We start from the raw sequence: 26,947 nt of genomic DNA, 5'->3' as shown, positions 1-26,947 counted from the left end.
TATATACTAATCAATATAAATCATTATTTTTCACTGCCAATTATTTACTTTTTATTATTTATTTTTTACTTTTTTCCAATCAAAAGTCAAATTGAAATTGTGCTGATAGGCCTAAAAAAAAGCCTCAACATAATCCAGTATCGGTCAGGCTCGTGTGTGTGTGTGTGTGTGTGTGTGTGTGTGTAAATGAGAGGAGGTTAGGTTGGTCTATTTGTGTGTCCACTTTGCTCACCTCTGCATGGATCGTTCTTGACCAGAAACTCGTCTAGAGCCATCCAGCCTCCTCCGACTCTCACCATCACCGTGCTGCGCAAAATCCTCACCAAACGCAGCTGCTGAGAGTCTCCAAACTGGGGCAGGTGAAATAAAAACGGAGGGAAGAAGGGCCAAAAAGAGTGGAAACAGAAGAGGGAATCAGGAAAAAAAGATTAATGAGTAAAAACAACTGTTTGGTTTCTAAAGATTTACAACCATCACACCAAGAAGCCCAAGTACCAAATCTGAGCATCGTTTCTACTCCATGCACTGACAGAAAAACCATGCACTGACAGAAGTTACAGATCTCAGCCCAGTTCACCCAGCCACTCATATCCACGCATCGTCACACACGATATAAATCAGTCATGTATTTATATTCAGTCTTTGAAGTTTTCTAACATGTTATTGTTTTTCAAACCGCCCAGCGAAGCCGACCTCCAAGCGATACCAGCACAGAAGGAATTTTCTGGATCTCTCTCCAAGCAGCTTGATTTGTTTCCCAGCTTCAGTCCCAAGCACACTATATATCACCGAACCACTAATTACCCCTTCAGCCATGTCACTGTCGCCAGCTTCGCATTGTGCAATTTGTCACTCTCAACACCAAACAAATCACAGCAGAAACACGAGCGGACGGCGAAACCCGCTTACACGTTGCAAAGCCACAAAGGAGTGCTTCTTCCTTGAAAACGTAAAATTAAATAAATACAGATTTACTGTATCATGACGGTATTTTCTCTAAGTATACGGAAACAGGAAGCAGTGCACTCCTTCAGTGGAGAACGGGGAAGCAGATTTCACACGTCCACCCGCAGCAGCGGACGTCACTTTACCTGGTTTCCGAGGAAGAACTACAATAAATCCAGAAGACACGGAGCAGAGGAAGACAAAGGGAAAAGAAAGAGAGAATGAAACAACAAATACCGACAACTTGAATCTGTGATGTATGAAAGGACACCGTTTATCTGTGAACAGTGTTTTCGGAAAACTCAAACTTGGGCTCACAATTAGTGGTGAAAGCAAAAAGAAGCCGTGTGTGGCAGTTACGTCAGCGATGTGAAAATGGGTGACGATGAAGTCGAGACAGGAGATGGAGTCAAAGACAGAGAAGAAAAGAGAAGCCAGACACACACAGAGGAGCAGAGACACAAACACTGTGACGATTAGTATCCCCAGCGTCCTGCAGTCTGACGCTGGATGTCATTACCCAGTGGGTAATGATGGAGTGGACACAAACTGTAGCAGTGGTAGTGATGGCCGATCCAGGAAATGCTGCTGAAAACTGTCAGAGCTGAGGAAGTGTCTGCTGTATAATGCTGCACAGACACACACAGACTGCTGCTGTCTGCCACGTTGTGTCAAGTTCAGTCTACAGATAACGCAACTAGACTTTCTAGTCTTACTGACCAAGCAGCTTATATTGCAAGTCACATTTAACCATAGAGCGCCTCATCTACCTCATAACTACAGCCAATTTAAATTCATCAATAACCAGTGCTAACCCCTACACCACCGTCCTGAGAATTTTCCTAAAAGGTGCAGTAACAAGGCACCTCCTCTGTAGTTAGATTTTGGATTAAAATTAAATATATTCAGTCATTTTTCACTTAATCTGTTCATGTTGGTCCCGTTTTTTGGTGACCAGCAGAGTTAGAGGAGTAGATGTGAACCTATTTTGAGCTTTTACCTGTATGGCATAACCAAAAACAGCTTCCCCCAACCCCCGGACCGATACCGGTCCATGAGTCGTTTGTTACCGGGCCGCAAGAGCTGAGATTCGGGCGTGAAATTTTTGGTTTTCAGGGTTTTTATTGATTTTTATCGTTATTTTTTTTACCGTCTTTATCGTTAACTCTGGGTCTCCCTGGGTCTTTTATGAATAAATGTTCTTCTTTTGGGTACCGGTACTGGTTTTAGTTTGGTGTATTTATCTGCGACACCTTATAGCTGGTCCGTGAAAATGTTGTCGGACATAAACCTGTCCATGGCGCAAAAAAGGTAGGGGATCGCTGCCCAAAAGGAAACTACAAGGCCACAAAGCTTGTAGGAGACTTTATCTGAGTTAGGATTTTACTTTAGTTACAAGTCAAGCAAGCATAGTTTCTGAAACTAGAAAAAAAATTACTGTTTAAACTGAGTTCTTACAGGTATTTTTGCCTTTTGGTTCAATAAGGTTTCACTGTGTTTATGCAAAAAAAAACACATATTCCACATAAGAAGGCAGATTTTAACCAGGTTACTGGTGATCTATGAATGTAAAGGTTTATAAAAAAGATTCATGCATGCTTGGCTACACTGGGTGTACCAAAAATACTGGCTGTTACCTCTAAAGGGGTAAATGACTACAATACAGCCAAAGAGCTCCCACAGTGACATACACTAGTATAGTCTTTGATGGTATTAATCTTTATGGTGTTCATAAAGACAAATACAGGAGAACACTTTGGCTCCAGGTCCATATCAGCGGTTCTTACATCTGTTCTTCGCCTCATCTCAGACACTGTATAAAGTTTACTCCTTACACCCATAATTTAAATATCCCCAACAATTAAAAAAAATGTATTTCAGTAACATAAAATACAGAACGACGACATCAAAAACTCTGTTAACTAGTTTTAGATTCACTCCACATGTTTCCTGCAGAGAACCAGGTTCTACAGTCCAACAGTAATTCAGTCACAGCTCCTAATTCCCACCCTGCTGTGTGTATCTGTGCTGTCGCATTTACAGGAGTATATTAATGCTTTGTGATGAAAAAGACAGCCATCCCGCAGTTGTTATAAACATGTTCTATCAATGTTATGACATATCATGACAGACGGCGTAAACACTTAAATACACCATGATTATCATGATGTGAGATGGACACACGTGCGTGAAATGCTGTGAAGTTAAGTTGAGAAGTTAATGAAGTGCAGTCACAGCCAGTTATGAATAATAAACTAATCAGAACCGGGTCAAATGGGATTCACGGGTAACAGTCATGCTTAGATTTCTACTTCCTTCTCGTTCGCTTCACATAACTTAAAATAATCTTTGTTTAAACACTGATTTTGGGTGCTGTCACACCCACTCTAGTGTTAGGTGTAAATTTGAACTTGAGTGTCTTGTTTATACTACTTTGACCTCACATGCACCTCAAAAGGTCGCATACTGCTGCACAATCAAGGTAAATCCCCTTTGACCCAGTTTTTTAAAACAGTTCCTGTTAATTACTAAAAATATCTTTTTTCCAAAAGTGTTTTTTTTAATCTTTATTTTATCTCTAACAGTAGATCGATAAATAAAGCTGAACTTACCCGGTATTTGTTCTCGCCTATCTGCTCCACCTGGAACCTCTTGGCACATTTACACTGGGCTACCTGCCGCGTCACCTGCACAACCACAGACCAGACAAGACGTCAATAACTGACATGTTTTGAGCTAAAGTTATAGCGAGACGTTTTTCTGAGCTTCCTCTTACCTCATCCTCGATCTTATCGGCGTCAGTGGTCGGCCTGTAGGCATCCTTGTTGGGGTGCAGAGCAGCAACAAACTCGTAGTAGTCTATGTAACCGTCTCCATCCCTGTCAAAGATGTCTGCCACGGCCGTCATCTCCAGCTTACTGGTTGGAAATTCTGAGGATATCAGATATGATATTTACTGTCTTTGAAATATAAAACAAAACAACAATATAAACCAAACAAAACCACTGCAGCTTCGTACTCGAGGCCAAGATGCCGTCGATGAACTCCTGCCGTGTGATCTTTCCATCCTGGTCTTTGTCGATGCGTCTGAAGAAATCCATGACGCGGGACTTCTTGTGGTTCATCCAGCGCATGTACTTCTTCCTCCACACGTCAAAGTCAAAGTTGGCAAACTCCTTGAGCTGAAAATGGACAACAATGGCATTAATTAGGATTCAAAGTACACAACAGATGCAAATTAGCTTAGGCTAACTCTGCTACAAAGCATTGAATGGCAATATTTATGTTAATGCTCTACACGCTCCCTTTTCAAATAAAATTAATTAACAACAATAATAAAAAATACATAAAGTGTAATGTTTAGTGAGTGTGGGTAGCTTTGCTTGACCAAATTTAGTGTACCTCCTCCAGCCTGTCCAGAGCATCATTGAGTTTGCGCTGCCGGTCGAGAGCTAGCAGCCACACCTGCTGCCACCTGGCACACAGCTGGTTGAGTCGTGGGTTTCCCCCAGAAACCTGCATGGCTGCCTGCTGCTGTTGCTGCTGCTGCTGGTGTTTTCCTGCAGAGAACAGGTAAGGCTAAACGAAACGGCACCTGCACCTTTCGACCACATGCACTAGCGCCAGCGTGAAACAGACGCGGGAGATGATAATATTTGTTCGCTGAGAGGTAAACACAGGAGACTTACGAGCGCCTCTCCTCTCCGCCAGGCTGCTGGGAGGCTCGGCTGGCTTTCTTTTGTAGGTTTTTGTCACTTTGTCGACATCCGGCTGCTTCCTCGTCATCTCCTCCATAAACATCTGAGTACAGCAAACAGCAACAGACAGTAACTCAAATGTGCGTCCAAACACAGTCAGTCTTAGAGTGTAATACATTAAAATACTATGTCTGCGAGTTTAGTAAAAAGACAAACAACTGATGAGTCACTGAGGCCACTGAAGGACCCACCTGATGCTCTGTGATGAGGTTTTTGAGTTGTGGGATGTCCTGTGGCAGTGGCTCTGTGTCTCTTTGGACCAGTGTGGTCTCAGCCCACTGTAGCCATGACAGGAGCTCCTCCAGCAGGTTGGCATTGTTGAGCACTTCGGTGAGGGCCGTTTCCAGCCGCTGCTCGTGCTGTTTAGCCCAAGTCAGCACCTGCAGATTGAAAACGGTTATTAATTAGTCAGAAATCTCAACAACAAAGCAATACTTGTGACAAAAATTGATTTATTTCTTCGTCACCTCCTCAAAGCGTGCCCTGATGATAGTGATCCAGTGTTTGATGGTGGTGATGGAGTCGGGGTGACACACGGTCAGGATGCCCTCTCCCATGCCAGCAGCCTTGTTCACGTCAGTCCTCTTCTCCTCCACTGTGCCCATGAAGTCCCGGTGTGTGTGCAGCAGCGCCTGCAGAGTCTCCGCCTCTTCGGGGAGGACACCGCGGAAACGAAGCGTCTGCTCCGCCTCTGAGAGCCACTCCAGGAGCAGCTGCACCGCTGTGCGAAACTCCTCCGCCTGACAGGCACACAGAGCTTTTTTTTATGGATCTGCGATTGTCTGATTACAGAAAAATGTGGAGAAAAGTTTGACAGCTTGAAAGCAGCTGCGCAGCCGCCTCTCTGACCTGTTTGAGCGCCTGCTGCAGGCGCGTCTGCTTGGTGACTGATAGGGCGCAGACTGTGTCCCAGCGGTTGCTGAGCTCCTGAAGCTGAACTTTGACCCACGCTGTGTCATCGCGGCCGGTCTCCATCAGGTCACGGGCCGAACGCTTCAGAGCCTGAACGCTGCTGGTTCTCTTCCCCAGTTCTTTTTGGAAAGCCTGTCAGTGGGAAAGTTACCAGTCATGAGTGAACATAGCACACATCTTCACATAGCAGTACAGTTCTGTTTGTTCTAATATACACACCTTATGCGAGTCCATGAGGTTGGACACCAAATCCAGGTCCCCGTGGACGGGCTGGTCTTCTGCTAGCTGAGGCTCCACTCGGTACAGCCAGTCCACCAAAGCCTGAAGAGCTTCAGCAAACTGACCAGAGAACAGCAGAGCCTCCTCCAGCTTGTGTTGTCTTGATGGAGAAAAGAAGATGACGGCTGTTACTCAACACATTTTATTTTTCACAGCAATGCTGTCTGGTGAAGCCGGGCACACCAGTTTCAGTGTTCATCTTCTCGTTACCTCTCCACGCTCTTGCCGCAGACGGTGTCCCATTTGTCACGAACTTCTCCCAAAAGGTTATCCAGTTTCTGCGTGTCTGCAGGCAGCTGAGCTTTGTCCCTCATGGCCTTCCCCGACCTCACCGTGGTGTCGTAGACGGGCTGTTTTGATCCCAGTGCTTTCTGAAACTCCTGGAGAGGCGGAAAAATGATGGGAGAGAAAAGAGATTGTAGCAGGAAATGGAGCAGTACAGAAAACTGAATATTTGATGATGCGTTTCTCTTCTTGTACCTTGTGTTTTGTCAGCTGTACTTTGATCTTATCCGGCTCGTTGGAGATCTCCAGCTCTGAGTCCAGTCTTTTCTCGGCTTCTTCTAGCCAGTCTGTCAGCTTCCTCCAGGCCTCGTGGAACTAAAGAAAACAATTTGATGAAAACTCGTTTTAATGCACTTTTTTCTGAAGTTTTAGTCAAAGTCAATATAAGAGAGAAAACCACTGAAACAATCCTCAGACTGACACAAAAGTTTAAATAGTCTTGATGTAGTCACAACAAAACCATCTTTAAAGAGCCTGTTTGTACCTGTTTGGCTCTTTTGCGGGCCTCATCCAGGTGTCGGCCTCGGTCCAGTGACCTCTGGACCAGCTTGTCCCAGCGGGCCTGGACGCTGAGCAGCAGGTTCTTGATAAGAACCACGTCCTGCTTCAGGCTGGCAAAGCGAAGCTGAGAGCCGGCCTTCTCCAGAGCCAGGACCTGCTCTCTGTGGGTGTTCACCTCATTGACAAAGACCTGGGTGGAAAGAGTTACACGCAATGCAAACAGCATGTTCATGACAATATCGAGAAACAGACAGGATCTGAAAGGTAAGCGATCTAATTTAAGTATTTTTAATGTTGCTACCTTGTGCTCATCAATCTGGAAGAGGACGGTGTCCAGTATGAGGCTGGGGGGCTGGGCCATGTTCAGGGTCTGTTCAGCCTGGGTCAGCCAGTTGATGGTGTCCTGCAGAGAAGTCTGAAAACCCGTGGCCAAAGAAACGGCCTCGTCCAGTTTTGCCTGGAAAGTTTCGAGAGTTCAGAGTTAGCGAAAGAGCTGCAGAACACTTGAGCAAAACAAAGAGAAGTTTATTCGTAAAGACTTACCCTGCGGTCGTCCATCTTGGTGTTGAGGCTGCCCCACTTGTTCTGCAGCATGGCCAGGTTCTGCTGGGTCTGGGTGGTACCAGGTCCTGCTTCTTCTCCTCCGCGAGCCAGCAGCATGGACTCTCCCTGATCCAGCAGGCGATTGTACTGCTCTGCCCGTTGAGTCACCTGGGCTTGGAGCTCCTGCAGACAGCGAGAGCACAAACAGAAGATGATGAAAAGGTGAGCTTCATCGTGTCTAACAGGCCGTTGTAGAACAATACAAGCTATTAAACTTTTATAGCCTCCATATGCCAAGTGTCTCTCTGTGTGAAATGAAGAGTGTGTTTGTAAGTCGATACTCTGCAGCTGCACAAAATTTGGAGTCAAAGCACTCCAGCAGTGTTACAGAATCCTGTCCTAACACTGAATTAGATATGTGCAGAAGACTTTTTTGCGACATTTGTTTGCGATCTGCGATAGGAAATCATTCCTCAACTGCAGTAACAGCAACTACAAACTTGCATAATGTCACACAAACCCTAAACTGCTTCCTCTACACGTGAATGTTTTTAGCAGTTAATTATTTTGCTCACAGAGGCACCAAAAATACTCCAACATGTGGGACGTAAAACACTTCAGAAACATGCAAGAGAGACTTAAATGGTGTGAATTGGCAACAGTGATAAATTCTAACAATTCAGTCACGCGGCAGATCGAATTCAGCTAGTTTCACTTTGGTTTTTATTACAGTGACGTGGATGTTATGGTCCAATCTCAATATCTGATAGCATGATATAAACGTCACATAGACATCCCAGTATATACTTCAATGTTTATTTATTTATTTTTCTATAAAGTATTTTTTTTCCGTTTTTCAGAGTTATAACACCAATGTGTCTAACCACTGTGGGCTGTGACGTGTGCCTGTGTATTGTCCCTGATGATGTGAGTATGAAGGTGTAATGTTACCATGTGTTGCTGTAACTGCTCCCTGGCGGTTTCAGGGAGACCGCCTGTTGGCTTGGCGGCAGACAGCTGGCTCTCGGTCCTCCTCAGCCACTGGAGGAACTCCTCCAACTCCCCATGGAAACCTTCAGCCTACAAAGACACCAGTGAGAGACCAACAAGCATGAACAAGTTGAACCTAAACTGAAAATCATGTCATGAAACAATCATATAGACCTATTATGATGAAATTAATGACAGAGCATCACAGTCAACACTTCAGATGACATAAGATCTACATCTAGCTCAAAAACAATCTAAACAATCACTATGAAATATATATTTTGTTAATTGCCAGTCAAGTTAAATCTAACTAAACCAAGCACAGATCTAATTTTCTGCTTCTTTGCAGTACCTGCTGCAGGGCGGCCTCCAGCAGTTTTTGCCGCTCCTGGGTTTTGAGCAGCAGACTCTCCCAGCTCTGGTTGAGCTGATCGAGCTGATCCCTCAGGTTGCCCGCCTCATCGCCAGGAGAGGACTCCAGCAGCTCAGCGGCAGCGTTGTTCACAGTGTCCACTGTGGCATGATGGGACAGCACATCATTACGTAAAACCTGGGAAGGAAAGAGGAAGAAAGATTCGAATGCTGGGATGGAAAAATATATGCATAAGTCCTCTTCAGAAAGGTTAATTCACAGAGTTAAAAATGATTACAGAGATACACTTCCTGCAGGTAATAATAGGACATACATGGTGTTTAGCCAGCTCAATTTCGATGGCCTTGGGGTCAGAGCTGATGGGTCGCTGTGTGTCCAGAGTGGTGTGTGTGTGGGTCAGCCAGGCCTGCAGCTCGGACAAGGCATGCTGGAACTGACCCAGAGCCAGCAGGGCAGCCTCCAGTTTGTGCTGTGGTAGAAGAAAGACAGTCAAATACACGCAACTCTACAGGATACCAACAAAACGAACAATATCACCGGCTCCCTCGAGAGAAACAGAAGAGCTGAGACGAAGAAAAAATTTCAGATTTTAAATGTTAAGATGAGCTTTCATCACCTGTCGTTGGGTGATTTTATCCCCCAGGTTTTCCCACAGGTGTCGGAGCTCGGTCAGCGGCTCCTGGATCATGTCTCTGTCTGTCTGGTCTGACACTTTCTTTAACAGCAGCTCCCCCTGGTGGCTCAGCTTCTCCATATCAATCTGCTGCTGGTAAACCTCCACCTTGTACTGCTGCTCAGGTCAGTGGAGGCGCAAGTAGAAGAGCGAAGTGTGAAATAAGACAGAACAGCTTGTTGTTAGGCACTGATATACATCTGACTTTAAAAAGTGTTTGTAAGATATCTAGATTTTATACACAACTAGTGAAAAATCCAACTATCATTCCAACCTTAAGCTCCTCAATCTGTTGTTTGACAGTTCCCAGGTCAGTTCCCACAGTTGACATTTCACACAGCTTGATCACTGCGTTGTCCAGATAGTCAAACATGGACTGGAAAAATTACACAGAAATTATTCCAACAATGATCAACAGGAACGTCCTGATCTCCACAGTTAAACTGGTACAAAAACAACAGAACTTTATTTGGTAGCTTCTTTATTTCACTCCAACATCTGAGGGGGCAGTCAACTCTACTTAATCCTTAGAAAAAAACAATAACAGCATCTAAATCTTACGGTGCCACCATGGAGAAATGCACTGCGGTACAGCTGTATCAAGAAAGGGCACAAACCTGCAGTGCATCCTGATACTGAACTGAGGCAGTCATGGCTTCCTCCAGTCTCTCCATCCTCTCTCTCCATGTTCGGTTCAGACCCTCCCAAGCAGCATTCATCTGAGAGAGCGATACAAAGAGTCACCGTGTAGTAAAACGTTTCAGAAGGAAATGGTCACTTCTTCACAACAATGTGATCCTGGTTTATTAATCCCAGAGGAAATTGTGATTTCTAACCTCATCTATGGTCTTTTTGACTTCAGGCTTCTCAGTTTCTCCACAAGCGAAGATGAGGTCAGCTCCGAGGGTCCTGACAAACTCCAGCTCTTCCCTCAGGCCGTCCGTCTCTGCCTTGATGGCCTAGCACATGCACAGAGGGACATCCCAAAGACTCGTTTAGCATAAAAATGTGGAGGACAAAGACAAAAACAAACATTTCAGCTGTTGATGAACTCTTTTGTCTTCACGAAGCATGTTTCTGCCTCCTCCATACCTCAGCAGCCTCAATCTGTTGTTTAATGAGCGATGGGTCCACTCCAGGATCCTCCAGGTCTTTCACGATATCTTGGGAGTCTCGGAGCGTGCTCAGTAGCGCCGCCACGTCGGCCCAGAATTTCCCAGCCAGGTCCAAGACATCATTGAGTTTCCCCTCTCTCTCTTCAGCACGCTGCCGGATCTCATCCCATAGAGAGCGCAGGCGGAGGAGGCGGGAACGGACAGCTGCATGAAAACAGGAAAAGAGGGGAGTGACATTTTAAAGAGGTTCATACAGAAACGCTGCTGGCCAGACTGGGAAACACAATGCAGTCTGGTATCAGTTTCATATGTCATATTAGTTTGGATTCTGACATCTCGTGTACTGCACTGGTATGTTTGGTCCATTCACTCCCACTGCCAGTGCACAGTGAGGCCTTTCATGTTGAGGAGGGCTGCAGGGCATCAAAGCACAAAGGCCAACACAACAAAGATGTGCGTGTTCTGTCTCACAATGTGCTGAGCAGAACTTCACTGCTGGTTCTCCTCTTCTCCTTTTCTTTTTAAGATTTGATGAGGTTTGCGAACTGACCTGGTGACAATTAGAGACTCACTCTCTTCAGCTAGTGAACTTACTGGACTGGAGCCCACAATAAGATTGTAATGGTTTTCACAAAGATTACAGAAGCCTCTCTGTTCTGAGCCACTCCGAATTTTGATGCCCTGTCCTCTGTCCTCTTAGACAGGGAAATGTTTTGTTCCAGTCAGAGCCTGAATTTTCTATTTCCAGTAAAAGGTTTCAGAGCTGCACTGTTCAGTTTGTAGCTTATTTATAAGCCAGTTACACGGAGGACTGACACTGCCAAATTAAAACTAAATAACTAATTCAGCATAATCATTAATATGACATTAAATCCTTAATAATGCAATTAGAATTGAATTAAAATATAGGCATTTGTTGATTTCTAAAATGTCAAACTAGTGAATTATTGAAATTTCAGTCTTTTTATTTATTCAAATCATATCTATCTATAATTTTTTATTTATTCAATTCAATTCAAATCATGTCATCTATCCATCTATATATATTTATTTTTGTGTGTGTGTGAATTGATCGTTATGTTTATTTATGATTTTGGCGGTTTTAGTCCTCCATAAACCATCATAATAGAAAACTTAATCATGAAATCAGTTAATCCAGCCCCTCATCGCTGGATGCAGAATATGCGACAAATATCAAATACAAGTTTGTGACCTGCCTGCTTCCTTTATATCTACACGTTGTGAAGCTGTCACTGACAGACAGCTTCATCCTCGAGTCACTCACCCTGAGCAGCAGGGTCGTCATGAGCCGCTCGGCCGATGAGCTCCTCTCCGCGGGCGCAGAGGGCGGAGAAGCTTGGCAGCAGTTTGTCCAGCTCCAGTCCTTGGGCTCGGTGCTCTGCCAGCTGCTCCCTAATCTTCTCCACCTCTGCAGCCACAGGGGGAGGCTGCCGAAGCCGCTGCACCGCCCCCTCCAGAGTCTCCAACAGTGGGTCCATCTTGTCGTGAAACTGAGGGCAGAAGGAGATGTGTAAGAGGAGGTTTTGACAGAGGAGAGAATTTGAGTTCGATAGCTGGGCGACATGTTGAAAGTGGGAAAATACGGAGACATCGCGTAGGTGGGCAGCCATCTGTGGCAGACCGCACAAACTTTTTGGATTTTTATTATAATTTCATTTCAGATTTCAAGAGAAAATTTAGAACTGAATAAAATATCCCTTCTTCACTTTCAACAAGCCAGCCAGGTTATGTAACTATGACAACGCGGGACTCAAACGTACCACACAAAAGGGAACTATAAATGTAGCAGACATGTTACAGAAAGCACTCATGGTTCAATTCCTAAGAGGATAATCTTTCTATAGGGAAATCAAACTGCTTGATTATGACAAAACAAATCTCATCTAACCACGAGGAGAGCGCTACGTGATACAGGAGGACCTCTAGGACTTGAATCAAGCCTGGTGTAGACGCGGCTTTATTCAAGTTTGCAATCATAAACCAAAGGGACCGATCTGATTCAGTGTTTTGGTCACTCAGGGTGAGAAACAACATGATTCTTATGAATGTTTCAATCAATAAAATTGTAGCTGACACAAATCAATTCAAGTTAATTTTCCAGTGAATAAACGATTACTTTTCAATACTGAACTTTAATCATTTATTTTTAAAAAAATCGATAACAGCTTTCATCCAGCAAATGTGAAATAAAAAAAAAGCACAATGATTAGCACTTGATTTGTGAAAGTTTTATTGCTTTAGCATTGATTTATTTTTTGTTATTTGATCCAATCATGTGGCCCAAACACACCCTGAGTGCCGGTTTGATGTCAGTCAGGGGTCTTACCTCTACCAGCTGGGTGATTGCAGTGAGCAGTGACCGTGGAGAAAATGGTGGTGAGGGGCAACACACACAGCACATCCACAATGAACAAGGGATGGGATGGAGGAAGGGATGGGGGTTGCAAGGATGAGAGGTGAACATAAGGTTAAGGATGAAAGAGGGAGAGACAAAGAGGTGGTGTTTGGAGTGAGGGATGAGAAGAAAGTGGTGGACAGTGCGGGTGGAGGGAGAGAGGGGAGCCACATGTGGATTGGTTTGAAGAGGGTGGAGAAACAATGCAATGAGTTAAATCAGAGTCATGCAAACGGTACAAACTGATACATCGAGGGCAGCAACACCCGTGATTCAGTGATGTCTCGTGAAATGAAATGCAAAGAAAAAGTTAAACGTCTGTAAAGAAGATCTACTTGATAAGAAGATGAAATATGGCACAAAAAATTATGTTTTGCTCGAGTCAATGTACTATGAACGTATGATGAAACACAGTTACATGAAGCCACTTTGGCTAAACAACAAAAAAAAATTACAAAGAAACCTGAAAACGACTAAAATAAAATGTAGCTTTAACTGCACGTGTACGCAAATGTAAATGTATCTCCATCAAATCATGTATCATCTAGTGTAGAGCAGGCATTAGACACAAAAACACACACATACATCTCATGCTGTTATCATGTCAGACGTACTCATTTAGTTGTGGGCTGCAGACACTGCATTAAAGCTCTAAACAGACCGCGGCTCAAAAGCACTTCATTTATCTGTGCTGAAGGCCACATTAGTGTAGCTACACAAATTTGGCACAGTTTACTGAAGGTAAAATTATTAGACCCAGGTCTGCAGCTGAAGCAAAAATTTCCAAACATTTAGTTTATCCTCCATACCTGTGCAGACTGGGACACCGCCTCATCTAGTGCTGTAGCTCGACCTTTGACCTCCTCTTTGATGGCCTGGTACCGTTTCTCGGCATCTGCGTAGCGCTGCGTCACAGTCGCACCCTCCTGCAGGCTGAGCTCGGCCAGCTGAGGTCCGATTTTCAGCAGCTTGTCGATGTGCGGCTTGTGTTCTGCTATGGACTCCCTGAGCAGCTGGAGAGGAAATTAAAAACATGGATAGTGAGCATTTATTTTAATTAGAAAAGCACAACCAGGTTATGATATTCAAGGTCTTCGCTTACTCTCATCTGGTCCTGCTGCAGGCGGAGAGCATCTGTGTCAATAGCTGGTGGTGGAAGCTGGGCGATGAGGGTTTCAGTTTCACCCAGCCACGGCTCCAGTTCCTCATAGGTTTCCCAGAACCGAGCCACAAGAACCTGAGCCTGCTCCAGAGCTGAGAACCGCTCGCTGTGGCTCTGACTCACTGCATCATAACGAGCGCTCAAAGAGCCCGTCTTGAGCTGAGGAAGAGGATGATGATTCAGATACAAGAGATTATTTCTGTTGCACTTCTTGAAGCTTCTCACTTTCCTTCCCATTCACTCAATACACCCAGAACTGTGTCTGTGAACATCTTACCATGAGTGCATCCTTCTGAGCGTCACTGCATGCTTCTAAGATGTCGTCTCTGGTGCTGAGGAGCTGATCTACTGTGTCTTTGTGTCGGATGATGTCAATGTTGAATGCCCTCTGCACTTGCAGTTGGGCCACGGTCACGTCAGGCTCCAGACTCAGGGGCCCCAGAGATGCCAGTTTGCGCTCCGTCTCCCCAACCCAGGCCAGCTCTGCATCCACGGCCTCTTCATACTGAAGGGAGGAGTTAGCGTTCAGCAATTTTAACCAATCAGAGTAAAAAGTCAAATGGAAATTTAGACTTATTAAACTGCTTGCAGTACCTGCTGAGACCTCTGGATGGCAGCTTGTACCAGTTGCACCCGCTGAGTGATGGTTTCATCAGCCTGTCGGTAGCGCTGGTTGGCGTCTGCGACGAGGCGGTCCAGGCCTTCTCGGGCTCGCCAAGGCACTAAATCCAGCAGAGCGCTGCCCACCTCGTTCACTGTATCCAACACCAGACGCTTCTCTGCTGACACTTTCTTCAACTCCTGCAACAGTGAAACTTTTAGTTTTACAGAGCACAATCTGCCAAAAAGCAGAAATATTTCCTATATCAATTCTTTAATATGACCACATGCATCAACGTAAAGCTGAAATAAACTTGTCTAAATGGCATCGAGTGTATCATCTGTTTTTTTTTCTGCTGCTTGAGTCAAAATGAGAACACTGAAAATGTCACTGAAGAGTGAAAAAACTGGAAGGCAGGAACAAATTAAATGGCAATAATCCTTTCAATAGCTTTTACAAACTGTTATGAAGCTCCCAGAAATCAATGTTTCTATGGTAACTCAGCTGTGGGTAGGCTGAGATTGGAAAGGCTGAAAATGTCATTATAGACAGGAGTTGTCGTTAAATGAGCTTTTCAGACATTTTGTACAACTTCTTTATTATGAAAATGTTAAAATATGATCTTTAAAAGCTGTAAAATGTGGATGACTAAGCAGCACACTGGTTACTAAAAAGCACAAAAGCTGATCATATAGTAAAACAAGATGACGATGCTTCATCGTAGCCTGTTTTAAAGTCATACTTTCTGATTCTTCAGAAAGTACGACTCTGAAAATTGGTGTGCACATACGAATGCCTGCAACTGATGCATGCAGAGTGTTATGGCGATACTCCAAACACAAATTTTTGACCCATTCGCTTATTGGCAGAGAAACAAATACACGAGGAACCTGTGATTCTCGTGTGAAAAACTGGAGCACAAACATTAGATCATCATGTCTAAATATTTAACTTAAGAAATCCAGTTGAGCTGCCTTTAATCCCTTCTGCGGTCTTCATGTTTGTACACGATTATTTTTATGTTATTTTGGCTGAACGGAAACAGTTTACAGCATCCATAAAAACACAATTAACACAAAAAGAAGAATGCTGCCATTTAAATGTGAAAGTCAGAATCGTAAATACACCCTGACTCCTCCCACCTTTTGTCTATCCTGGTAGGCGGGTGAGGCGTCGGGCTCGACAGTGTTGAGCTCCGTCTCCACACCGTCCAGCCACTGGTTGAGGTCGTCGTGGGCGCTGGCGAATCGCGTGGACAGCTGCAGGGCCTGCTCCAGGGTCCGGAGGGCTTTACTGCTGCCGGCCGTCATCTCGGCGTAACGAGACTTGATGCCGTCGAGCTTCTCCTGGATCAGGAGGACCTCCTCACCTGCAGGATGACACGGAGGTCAGGTAACTGGGTTCAATCAGGATGTGTCAACAAACCATGTGCAGAGTGTATAAAAATATGATCTCCTTCATTACAGCCGAGCATATTATCTCTGTAGAATGTTTAGTGAGACACACAAACTCGTTCTATCTAAAAAAAAAAAATCCTTATATTCTGTAAAATCTCACAGGATCCTCAGTTTGACAGCTTGGCGCTCCTTTTATGGCCACAACATTTGTCTAACGGCCTAAATATGACAATAAAAACACAAAATGCAGTCATGGGTAGACCAACAATCAACTCACTAAAGGGGAAGCAGTCAGCATGGCTAATATCAAGATATACCAAGATAAACAAAAACCAGATGTTACAGTTTGGTTCACTGCTGATCAAAAAATATGTGGTTTGGATGCGAGTCTCTCCCCAAGCCTGGTCTTTCTGTATCCGTAAAAAACACTCATTTAAGAGTTTATTTATCCTTTGGCAGATTCAATGCACAACCCGACACTAGACCAACACTTTTAAGTAAAAGCCGAAAAAGGAAGAAACTCCTGAGAAGATTCACAAAGACGTGAGCGATCACCTGTGGTCTGTTTGAGTAGAGCTTGTCCATTCTTGATGGCCTGGTCCACGGTTTTCTTCCTGCTCAAGATCTCTTCATTCAGAGCCTGAGGGAATAAAAGGAGTGAAAATGAACACAAACTGTTTTATTTTTGCAGCCAAAGATTTACTGGAAAAATGTAAGAAATAAAACAGCATCCAAGTTTTATTATATTCACTGAAACTCTGTTTATAATGTTTATTACACTTGATTTAAATGGGTTTAGCTCTGGTGCAGACTTCTTGGTCCTTAAAGGAGACCTATTATGGTTAGGATCTGTCATATATGTACTGTTACAGTCATGGATGCTTATATTATAAATGACCAAAGAGGTCAATGTAGTCCTTCAAACTCTAAACCAGGGGTGTCAAACATAAGGCCCAGGGGCCAGAATCGGCTCAAAAACTGGAAGCCTTTGGAAAACATGAAGTAGTTAATAGATTTTAAACTTTTAACTTTAGTGTCATAAGTTTTGCAGATTTTCCTCATTGACACTACACCAAAGTAGGTAAATAATAGCTAAAAATGAAATGAAATGAAAATAATTAAATGTTTAATTAAATGTTTTTAAACTGATAGAAGGGCAGCTTCACTGGTCTGACCCACTTAAGGTCAAAGTTGGCTGTAAGAGGCCCACAGAGTAAAATGAGTTTGATATTCCTGCTCTAAACGCTCCATTTCACATAGTTTTTCTCCTCGCGACTAGTATTAAGTCATAGAGTGACACTATCCTTAACACTGTCACATGTGAACACTGCTATTCACCCAAACCACCTGCTTGAAACCTTTTGTTTGTGAGGGGCAGCGAGTAAGATGAAACGTGGCTAAAGGGAGAGGAGTGGCTATGAGGTCTTTTATAGCGGATGAACTGAGGGGCTACAGCAGGGCTTTGTACGGGATAAATAAGGATTATTTTAAACTGTCAGTTACACAAAGCTACTCTGGCAGAGTCCAAGAATAAACATGTGGAGCTGAAAACATAAACAGAATGGGTCCACTTTAAATATTCATATTTTTTCATAGTATAAATTGTTGTGATTTAGGAAAATGTGTAAGTGAAAGTATTTAACGCCCATAACACAAACTGTTATCTTACTGAGGGGATCTTTTATTTGTGCAGCTCTCTCAGAGACAGAGTTACTAAGTTATTGTGTTTTAAGGAGATGAAGCGCTTCTAGTGACACTCAGCGTGTGTTCATCAAGTCGTACCAGAGTGTGTTTGTGCTGCTCGGCCAGCACCTGGAGCTGATAGCTCTGTACAGAGACCTGAGTCAGTCTCTGAGCCACCTCCGCCAGCCAGTTCAGCACCTCTACCTCGTCCTCCCCAAACAGCTGAGCGTTGGCCAGTGCCTGCTCCAGCAGGCCCGCCCGCCTGGAGCACCAATCAGCAAGCTCTGAGTGACCAGACCTCACCGATCCCACGCGTTCGCTTAACCAATCGCGATCAGCCGCGCAGCTGAGCGGGCTCAGCGATTGGCTCAGCGACTCGAGGTGGTCAACCTCGGCTTCTCGGGAAGACACGTCATCTTGGAGCGCCTGGGAAGTGAATGTATATATGCGTGTGTGTGTGTGTGTGTGTGTGTGTGTGTGTGTGTGTGTGTGTGTGTGTGTGTGAGAGAGAGAGAGAGTGTGTTTTTGAAGTGAAGGGAAGTGAACAAAGAAAAGAAAAACACAAAGAACATGGATAAAAACTTAAAAAATGAGCATGCAGATGATAAAATCATAACCGACAAACATCAATGGATGACTGAATGACTTAAAGAGAAAAAACTTGACACCACTGAAATGAAAACCAAAAAGAGGAAACTCGTAGGAGGTCATGTTTTGATTGTAAATTAGTGCTTTGTGGTTCTAGGATGTATTTTTCATGATTTTCATCAATGAAGGTCGCCGACTCTGCTCAACCGGATGGATGCGTTGTTTTTTCCCTCGACACCCAGGGAGTGAAAATCTATAAAATCTAAATGCAAGTCAGCGTCTTACCCTAATCGGGTCTCTGGGGTAAACGGTACCTTGTGTTTGATGATCTGCTGGGTGATCTTTGCCGTCTGGGTTCCCATAGGCTCAGCAGAGCTTAGGCGTCTCTCCGTGGTGCTCAGCCATTCCCCGAGTGGCTCGAGGGCTTCGTGGAACTGAAGAGCCAAAACCTGCAGCTCCTCCAACTGCCTTTGTCTGAGAGACGAGAGGGGAGGAGGTGAGAAAAATCCATGATGAAGAGGAGGAGGAGGAGGAGAGGGGTCTCTTTATTGCTTTCTCAGTTTGTTTTTTGTGTCATTGACAGATTGGGTCTTGGATGTTTGTCATAAAGTGGTTATATCTTTGTTTATTAAATGTTTCTCATAAATAATTCAGCTTAAAAGTATTTCATGAAAAGATAAAACAGATTACTGTAGCTTGACTGAGGCAGAGGGAGGATTTGCAAAGTGGTAAGAAAACACGACTTTTGTGCGCAGATAAGTGAGAGTCATTGCCAAGAAAAGCTTATCGCGTGTTTGTACAGAAAGCAACACTGTGTGTGTGAGTGTGTGTATGTGTCTGAGTGTGTGAGTGTGTGTGTGTGTGTGTGTGTGTACACGTGTGTTCAAGAAAGACACTGTAATAAACTCCAGAGACATGTCAGAGATTCTTCTATCATCTGCTACAGCTTGCAGCCGGGCATGAATGTGTAGTAACATTATACGTTATGACTCTTCTACTTTTCACGAGCAGACACATCAGAGGTATCAAACCTCTTAGCTGTGCTTTGTGCGTTGTGTATTTATGTGTATCATTTCCCTGGTGAACAAAAGAACCTCTAAAATTACACCACAGAAACCAAAAGTAATGATTCCAACATTTCTTCAGGGACAGAGAGGCGTTTGATGGAGCCACACAGAGATAACATCATGTGGAGGTAGACTTAAGTCACAATGTTACACGCAGCAAGGAACATCTTAACTCATGGCTTTGATAAATCATCTCTGCTGCCTTTTTCTTTTAAAAGGATAAAGATTCAGACTTTAGCATTGACGACGCTGAAGGGGACTAAAAACAGAAACCACCATCAGAGCTTGGACCTTGGTTCTTCTCACAGAACCTGGTACAGTAGCTCTCAGGTATTTTGTAGGTGCAAAGCACCAGCAAAGACTGTAAACCCCACATTGGGCCACCTTAGCTGTGAGGGGCTTTACCTGCCGCTGGCCTTGTCCAGCAGGTCAGACCATCTCTCTGCTAGACTCTGCAGCTGGGTCTGGATCTTCTCTCGGTCCTGAGTGTCTGCTGTGGCTGCAATCCTCTCTCCTTCAGCCTGGATCATTTCCACTGTCGGCCTGCGGTCATCTAACAATCTCTGGAGGAGCTGAAGGACAGGAACACACACTTAGCGAAGTTTGGAGTATGAACAAAATAAGAGACCGCATTTCTGTCTGGAAATGGATCATAAAGTTAAGTAACACCTGATTAAAACAAAGACTGAACACAATAATGAAGTTGGCATTTGAGCTTACGCATTAGACATCATCTGTTTATCTGCCCAATAACACTACCTAATTAAATTTGATAGTAATTACATTTCTGTCAACATGCTCTCATTTTCAAATCAGAACTTGAAAGCTAATCCGTCCATGTTTGTCAAAGGGCGGGGTGTTTACAAGCGTGACTAAAATCAGAAAATATGCCTCAACAAAGCATGCAAGTGTGTGCTAATGTGTCTGAGGCGTGAAAGGAGTGAAGGGAATCAGAGAAAGTCTCCTTTTTTTAATAAAATCAATTTGTCAAATGGTGCAGGTTGGCCGATATCTTTTCTATCTAAACTGTTAAACATTAACAAAGGCTGTTGTCACCTTTGATCGGACTGTTTGCACATTAAGAAACGACGTCTCTCATTGTTACTTCCTTCCTGCTTAGATACCAGCCCCACTCTCCCTGCTTTGAACCTCTGCTGACAGCTCGGCTTCATAACGCACCCCCCTGCAGGTGACGCGACTCTCCGTCACAGAGGTAAACACATGTGATTGATCGCAGGCTGAGACCACGGCCCCATATGTGCACAAACACAGGAAATGTATGTAGGATAAACAAGGGAAGGAGTCTGACTGTGTCTCTGAAAACAATACAACTACACCATGTGTGCACGTGTGTGTGTGTGTGTGTGTGTGTGTGTGTGTGTGTGTGTGTGTGTGTGTGTTTTTATGCCAGTCTCGCTGGCAGACGGTCAGCTGGGGCCGTTTGGATGCCAGTCAGACGGACCATTGACCGAGTGTACGTGTGTTTGTGTGCATGCGCTCATCATTCAAATAACTTTTTGAGGTTGTTTGAGGGTGAAGGACACCGAGGACATCTGAATATAAATAGTAATGCTAAATAAATAATGCTGCTTTAAATGTGTGAAATTTAAAATCAGAGCAGACGTGGAATGAAAGCCTCACTTATGACCTAAAGCAACTCACTGATGCTGCTGCTTGTTGCGCTGCTTTACTTTACACTGAAACTGAAAACTGAAAAATGCAGAACTCAACATCAAAGTGGATTTTCCCTCCTCTCTCATCCTTCTCGTACCTTTTGCTCTTGGATCTGGGCCTTGACCACGCGGTACTCGGCCGATGGAGGCTTCTGATTCGCTACCAGCTCCTCTGTGTCGCTCAGCCAGCTGAGCAACGGCTCCAGAGCATCCTGGAATTTCCCACAATGCAGCAGGGCCTCCTGCAGCTGGGCGATCCGCTCTGCCACCTGAGGACAGCAGAGATGATTGTGAATAGGGAAACGAAAGTGAAAGGTTTCATACAGTCAAGAGGTTATATCTTGGGATAAAGAGCCAATAAGCTCCAAAGGAAGTCAATCCCTAAAGACTTCCATGTAAAAATGCAGAATTTAAGAGAAAAAATACTCATGTTAACAGCTTGGGCACTTTTTTTTTTTTATAACTAACACATTTAAAGAATAGTGAGACTTAAGACAAGTTTGCTTAATACAGACTCGTCCACTTGTCAGGTGGATGCTGAATAAACTGCTAGCTGGTACCCTTCAACTCAGATACCTGGAGCCATGAACTGGACAGCATGTTTGTTTGATGGTGCCTTTTGGAGCATTTTGAATGAAATTCACTCTAAAAACAGTTTTCACTGCTGTGTGGTTATTTATAGAAACACAGTGCATGAAGTGAGAAATTCATTTAACATCTTTGTATGTCACCAGTTTGCACAGAATATAGAGGCAGCTTCATTCACTTCACCCTCTCATCAAACTATGATAACATCTGCTTCCAAAAAACCCAAAATAGTGCTGACGAAAATGCTAAAGTTAAGAAATCAAAAGAAAACCTGTGAATGTCTACATCCATCTTTTACATATACAAGTAAATATAAAAAACAGTCTACATATTTATTATAGCAACAAGCTGCCACTACAGCTACAGTAAAAGGCTGAACTCAAAATGTGATTTAAAGAAGGAAAACTTTATAACTCTTAATTTTCTTAGTCTTTGATGTGATGCAGAAGACAGTGAAAATTAAACATCTTTGCTGAGATAAAGAAACACACCCAGGAGTCGAGACCAAAACAGATGCACCAGTGAGCTTTAAGTATTTGGTTTTACCTTAAAACCATCTCCAAGGCTGAGTGGTTACAGTGATTACGCAGCTGATTTTGGCCTATTATCTGTTTTCCCTGCCTGATCCTGATCTTTTCTAGATCCGTACCCGCTTGTTTAGTGAGTTCCATTGGAGGTTGGTGGTCTCCAGGTCGTGCTCCAGCGCCTGGGTGTCGGTGTGTTTGGCGGCGCTCTGGATGAGACCCTGACCCACTGCGTTGACGTGCTGCAGCTTTGGCTGAATGCTGTCTACCTGCTCTCTCTCCACAGCCTGAGAGGAGAAGGAAGAGAAAGAAAGTGGTTTGTCACTGACAGTTTGACTGACTTACTCCATCCATGAATTATTAAAAAAGAAAGAAAAAATGCAGAAGGAAGGAAAGAGTTTAAACTGTTTATTTAAACACACAGTTCAGCAGCAGTCTGCAGCCAAAAATACACCACATACTCAATCTGCACGACAACAATTGGAAGTGAACCGTCCCACTTTATGTGCCTACATATAGAAGTGAATATACTGGATAGAGAGGAGTGGGAGACAGGAAGGGAACTGGAAAAACGAGGGTGGAGGGAGGAGGAGAAAAAAAGGAGGGGTGACGGGGGGGGATTACGAGGATTAGAGGTTTAGACGAGTAACAGGATGGCTGGAAAAGGCTGAGTTGACAACACACACACAAACTGTACCGTATGGGTGCACACAGCCCTCACTCGCTCACACCCCCAAATCCACACACAAACAGGCAGGCAGACCTCCACCATCACACGTTTATAAAACATACACACACAACTTTGCCTGTCTGGCCACATTAATCACGCATGCACGTCACAGTGGAGGGCTGGAGCCATCTTGTGATGACAATAGAGGCAGCCACCCGACACTAAAGACAACCAGACTTGACTTCCCAGGCCGAAAAAGACTGAGCGAGAGCCAATAAGTCAGTCTCCCTCTCTCTCAGAGTAAAACTGTGTCACGGCTGTAAGCAAACACATTCTGCAGCGGTGACGGGTCCCGTTTGGCTCACCGATGGAAAACTGCAAAGCTCTCCAGCAGCTAAGGTGTCAGTAGTAAACTGAGCGGTATTAATCTGCAAGTTATTTATCTGTAACTTGGGAAAAATAAAATATATTAGATTTTTGAAACCGTATTTTGACAATCTAATATTATTACTTGTCCCGTGGTAACTGTGATGGGCGTTTTTCATATCCTACATTTCTTTCTAACGCCCCACAAACACGTCACATGACAAACCTGTGTGACTTCTTGACTGTAATTTCCGCATTTCAGAATCTGGAGTTCTTCCCAGACCTATAAATTCTTGTTCCTGTTTGGTTTATGAATGCTGCTTTTCTAGAGGGGTAAACAGTTTTCGCTGCAGCCTTACTGTGAAGAAAAATAGCCCCAAACCACGACCTAATGCAATAAAATGTCAGGACAAAAAGAATGACATTCTGCTAAATTCCAGTAAACCATCCTGTTATATCCAACAATTTGCCAAATCCGCAAGACAAGGTCGAAAATTTCACAGTATTCAACCAACTTTCTGACCAGTGGGAACGCTGCAAACCACCACAAAGGAAATCTTCCCGTTTGGCTGCCTCTGGGATGAAATCCCATCAAATGGGAATCCATGACAGTAATGCCGGGCCGAGGGGCGGGGAGGAGGGGGCTGTCGTGAAAACATTTGAGAAGTCCTGACATTTAGAATCGGTCCAAAAAGGGAGAATTAGGTCTGGTGGTGGTGGTTTGTGATGCTACTGCAGCCAAACCCCAATGGCCACACAAAGAGACACACACACACACACACACAATAACCAGATGTGCACATCCAGGCCACACATACACAAGACTGTGGTAAATCCAACGCCTGCGGGAAAATAGCTGGTGTTAAACGCTTGGGGGGGGGGGGCTCACTTAAAGTGAGTGAGAGGAGAAAATGGGAAAATAAAGGTTTGGGTTTCAGGGAAATGCCACCACAGATTGGGAGCATTCACAGCTGAAAGTGTTAGATACCAAAGTAATAATGTGATACTGTGTTAGATAAATGGGTCATTATTTTCACTATGAAATGTTAGATATGGTGTGTTTTTGTAAAATTGTGAGATGCAAAACAATCCTGCATTCATCGATTTAAAGTCAGGTGACAGTGAACAGGTGAAAGGTCAGAAAACTGAACTTTCCACAGATTTCTATTCAAAGTTTTTCTATTCGATTCACTAAGAATAATCAAAGGTTAGCAGAATGAGGATATCTGAAGATAAGTAATGTTTTTTTTAATGTGATAAAATGTGGAACTGAAGAGTGAATTTTCTTCAGGCTTTTAAATTTATGATGAAAAATAAATCCCGAGAAGAAGAATGCTTCATTTTGCAAATCCTTCATTACCATTCAGGACATGATTTGTTGAAGTCTAAAGCTTTGAAATCCTAACACCCGGATTTATGATGTGCTGGAGACGTTTACAGACTCGCTGTTGTAGCTGGACTGGAAGTTGTTGAGCTGCAGTTGGTCATAATCAAAGGCTTTACAGGTTACTGCTCATCTGGTTTAAATATGGCATCAAACTACAAGTCGTCCATGCCAGCACGCACGTGTGCGTTTGTGCATGTACTTCCATATCTGTGTGTTTATAGGATTCTTTTTTGTGCAGAAGTGCTAATCAGTGTGTGTAATTATGTGTGTGTGTACACAAAATGACTAAGTGTTCTGCAGGTATTAGTCGCTGTGCATGATTAAATATGAATGAGCCGTTTGTGTGTGTGTGTGTGTGTGTGTGTGTGTGTGTGTGTATTCCTGTCCAGTTTGGACACAGCTGTGTTGTGGTGATGGGCGTCATAGCTGCTTGGAACAGGAAGTCTGTCGGCCAGAACAACAATGACTTTAACCATGACCTGCTCCACCCTTCGCCTTATCCTGACGTGTGTGTGTTTGAGATAGAGGAGACCAGAAAAGGAAAAAACAGGGAAAGTCCGCCCATTCATCACCTACACACACGCACGCATGCACAGAGATGTATATAAAAACGTTATAGGTTGTGCGCGCTTGCATTTCTGTCCGCTCTCCCTCCTTTTTCCTTCTTTTCTCTCTTTTTCTTTCTGTCTCTACTTCAGCCGCCCGCTCTGCTCGTTCTCTTTCTCGCCAGCTCTGAGTAGCTGAATCCACTAAACCAGAGCTCTGGAAAACGTCCCACATACTTGTCATTCTTCTCTACCTCAGCCAGCAATGCAGCAAAAAAATAGAAATTAAAAATGCACCCAAACTCTCCAACTGATCTTACTTAGCTTTACTGCCATACTCAGCCTTTCTCCTCACGTCATGTCACCATTCATCTTTCTACCTACTCTCATCTTCCTCTCGTTCTCCCCGCCATAGCCGCCTCCTCCTCCTCCTCCTCCACCCATCTCCCATACTTCCCCTTCTTCCTACTCAAACTCTCCATCTGGACCGCAAACCCACACTGGCTTTCTCACTTCAGCCGCAGTTCAGCGTGGACAGGCGATATAAAACACTGGGATGAAGGCAGATCTGAGTAAAGCTGGAGAAGGTTGTGAGGTGTTGATACAGGAGGCTAAATAAAGCTCCGTTTGCAGTATCTCAGTTGCCAACACTTTAAAGAGCTGGTGAAATGCTTAGAAATTTAGCAGCCAATTCCCAGATTTAAATATTTGGCCTGTGCCTCAAAGGTTAACAGTTTGATAAGCGCATCTTTCAAAGAGGATAAATAAATAAAAGAAACTTGCTAAACATTAAATATTCACAAGTAAATAAGCAACAGAATCAAAGCTAAAAATACAAGCTTGATAATTTATATATTAGAAATGTGACACCTAAAGACTCGTACTGTATCTGATCCAACACAACCGAGTGGGAGCGGTGTGGTCACGTTCTGATTCAAACGAAAGCAGCTGACATCACTTTTTTCCTCCAAGGGAGCCACACCCAGTTAAAGAAAGCTCTCATGTAAAACAACTGTTCAAATTATTTGTCTGTGTGCACCCCCCCCGCTCGCAGCTGGAGTCTGATTGAAAAAACATGCTTTCAGGCCCTCAAGGAAACATCCATCATGAGATCACAGAAAGATACTGTCACTTAGTGATTAGTAGATTAATGAAATCAGGATTTTAATGACTCCCAATGACTATGAAAATGAGAAAATAGAAAAAATGCTTATGTGCTCAATCTGTCTTGTGTCATTAATCCGTTTCAGCCCTTTTCCCCCCTAAAAGCCCAAACTCACTCACCGTGGAGATCAGCTTCAGCTAAGATGAGGGAAAGAGAGCCTTTGTTCAACAATATTCACCTAGAGGTTAGCAAAAGCTTCACCATGGTGTCCAAAGGAGAATCCATGTTGGAGAAGGATTATTAATGATCGCCTGCTTGCCAGCACCTGTTGATTTTTCTGTAAAAAACCATTCCCTACTCTGGGCATGCCTCCTGACCAGAACACCACAAAACAAAAACACACAACTTTAACAAATCCACCGGTTTAACTGGACTAAAATTTATGTTCTTGCTGAAGTGAGCAGTCACGTTAAACGACTATGATCTCAGTTTTGACCAAGAATAATGGCGATTATAATTTTTGTCACAGTCGAGCACTGTGAACATGTGAGTGTAGCGCTGATGTTTAACAACACGGATGCAGAAAGAAGAACGCCGTGGCGACTTCAACTCGTGATCCGAACAGCTGTAGGAATATTCTCACTGGGTCTCGAACTGGAATTTCGCATCACGGTAGCTGCGCGCTGCACCGATCGTACACACGGCTCAGATTTGGAGCTGTGCGTTGTGTGTATGTGTACACATGTGCAGATGTTCTAAATTTAACAGCCATTTAACAACAAGGAATAGCTGTATCGGTGG

At 43.9% G+C, this 26,947-nt stretch overlaps 1 protein-coding gene across 17 annotated transcripts in view; it reads right to left on the bottom strand.

Moving 5' to 3' along the window:
* macf1a (microtubule actin crosslinking factor 1a) overlaps positions 1-26,947 on the bottom strand; it is a 238,281-nt gene that overhangs the window by 10,207 nt on the left and 201,127 nt on the right. For 11 of the 17 annotated variants that reach the window (XM_039605406.1, XM_039605407.1, XM_039605408.1 and 8 more), the window contains 37 exons: positions 22,199-22,360; positions 21,060-21,230; positions 19,694-19,860; positions 18,536-18,695; positions 17,733-18,059; positions 16,506-16,590; positions 15,696-15,922; positions 14,547-14,753; positions 14,230-14,457; positions 13,893-14,111; positions 13,600-13,803; positions 12,722-12,730; positions 11,660-11,885; positions 10,352-10,578; positions 10,096-10,218; positions 9,877-9,978; positions 9,534-9,635; positions 9,203-9,376; positions 8,900-9,055; positions 8,566-8,763; positions 8,175-8,303; positions 7,224-7,406; positions 6,982-7,137; positions 6,664-6,870; positions 6,375-6,494; positions 6,105-6,274; positions 5,835-5,994; positions 5,553-5,747; positions 5,171-5,443; positions 4,895-5,083; positions 4,635-4,746; positions 4,348-4,505; positions 3,965-4,127; positions 3,722-3,876; positions 3,558-3,632; positions 1,092-1,109; positions 233-350 (listed from right to left, as the gene is read on the bottom strand). In XM_039605406.1, the coding sequence (XP_039461340.1) occupies positions 233-350; positions 1,092-1,109; positions 3,558-3,632; positions 3,722-3,876; positions 3,965-4,127; positions 4,348-4,505; positions 4,635-4,746; positions 4,895-5,083; positions 5,171-5,443; positions 5,553-5,747; positions 5,835-5,994; positions 6,105-6,274; positions 6,375-6,494; positions 6,664-6,870; positions 6,982-7,137; positions 7,224-7,406; positions 8,175-8,303; positions 8,566-8,763; positions 8,900-9,055; positions 9,203-9,376; positions 9,534-9,635; positions 9,877-9,978; positions 10,096-10,218; positions 10,352-10,578; positions 11,660-11,885; positions 12,722-12,730; positions 13,600-13,803; positions 13,893-14,111; positions 14,230-14,457; positions 14,547-14,753; positions 15,696-15,922; positions 16,506-16,590; positions 17,733-18,059; positions 18,536-18,695; positions 19,694-19,860; positions 21,060-21,230; positions 22,199-22,360 (6,055 nt within the window). The remainder of the gene's footprint in view (positions 1-232; positions 351-1,091; positions 1,110-3,557; positions 3,633-3,721; positions 3,877-3,964; positions 4,128-4,347; positions 4,506-4,634; positions 4,747-4,894; positions 5,084-5,170; positions 5,444-5,552; positions 5,748-5,834; positions 5,995-6,104; positions 6,275-6,374; positions 6,495-6,663; positions 6,871-6,981; positions 7,138-7,223; positions 7,407-8,174; positions 8,304-8,565; positions 8,764-8,899; positions 9,056-9,202; positions 9,377-9,533; positions 9,636-9,876; positions 9,979-10,095; positions 10,219-10,351; positions 10,579-11,659; positions 11,886-12,721; positions 12,731-13,599; positions 13,804-13,892; positions 14,112-14,229; positions 14,458-14,546; positions 14,754-15,695; positions 15,923-16,505; positions 16,591-17,732; positions 18,060-18,535; positions 18,696-19,693; positions 19,861-21,059; positions 21,231-22,198; positions 22,361-26,947) is intronic. The other 6 variants (XM_039605412.1, XM_039605400.1, XM_039605402.1 and 3 more) reach the window with 2 other exon arrangements.

Source organism: Oreochromis aureus, linkage group 22 (assembly GCF_013358895.1).
Source record: "Oreochromis aureus strain Israel breed Guangdong linkage group 22, ZZ_aureus, whole genome shotgun sequence".
Taxonomy (NCBI): domain Eukaryota; kingdom Metazoa; phylum Chordata; class Actinopteri; order Cichliformes; family Cichlidae; genus Oreochromis; species Oreochromis aureus.
This window is presented reverse-complemented; position numbering and strand designations above follow the sequence as displayed.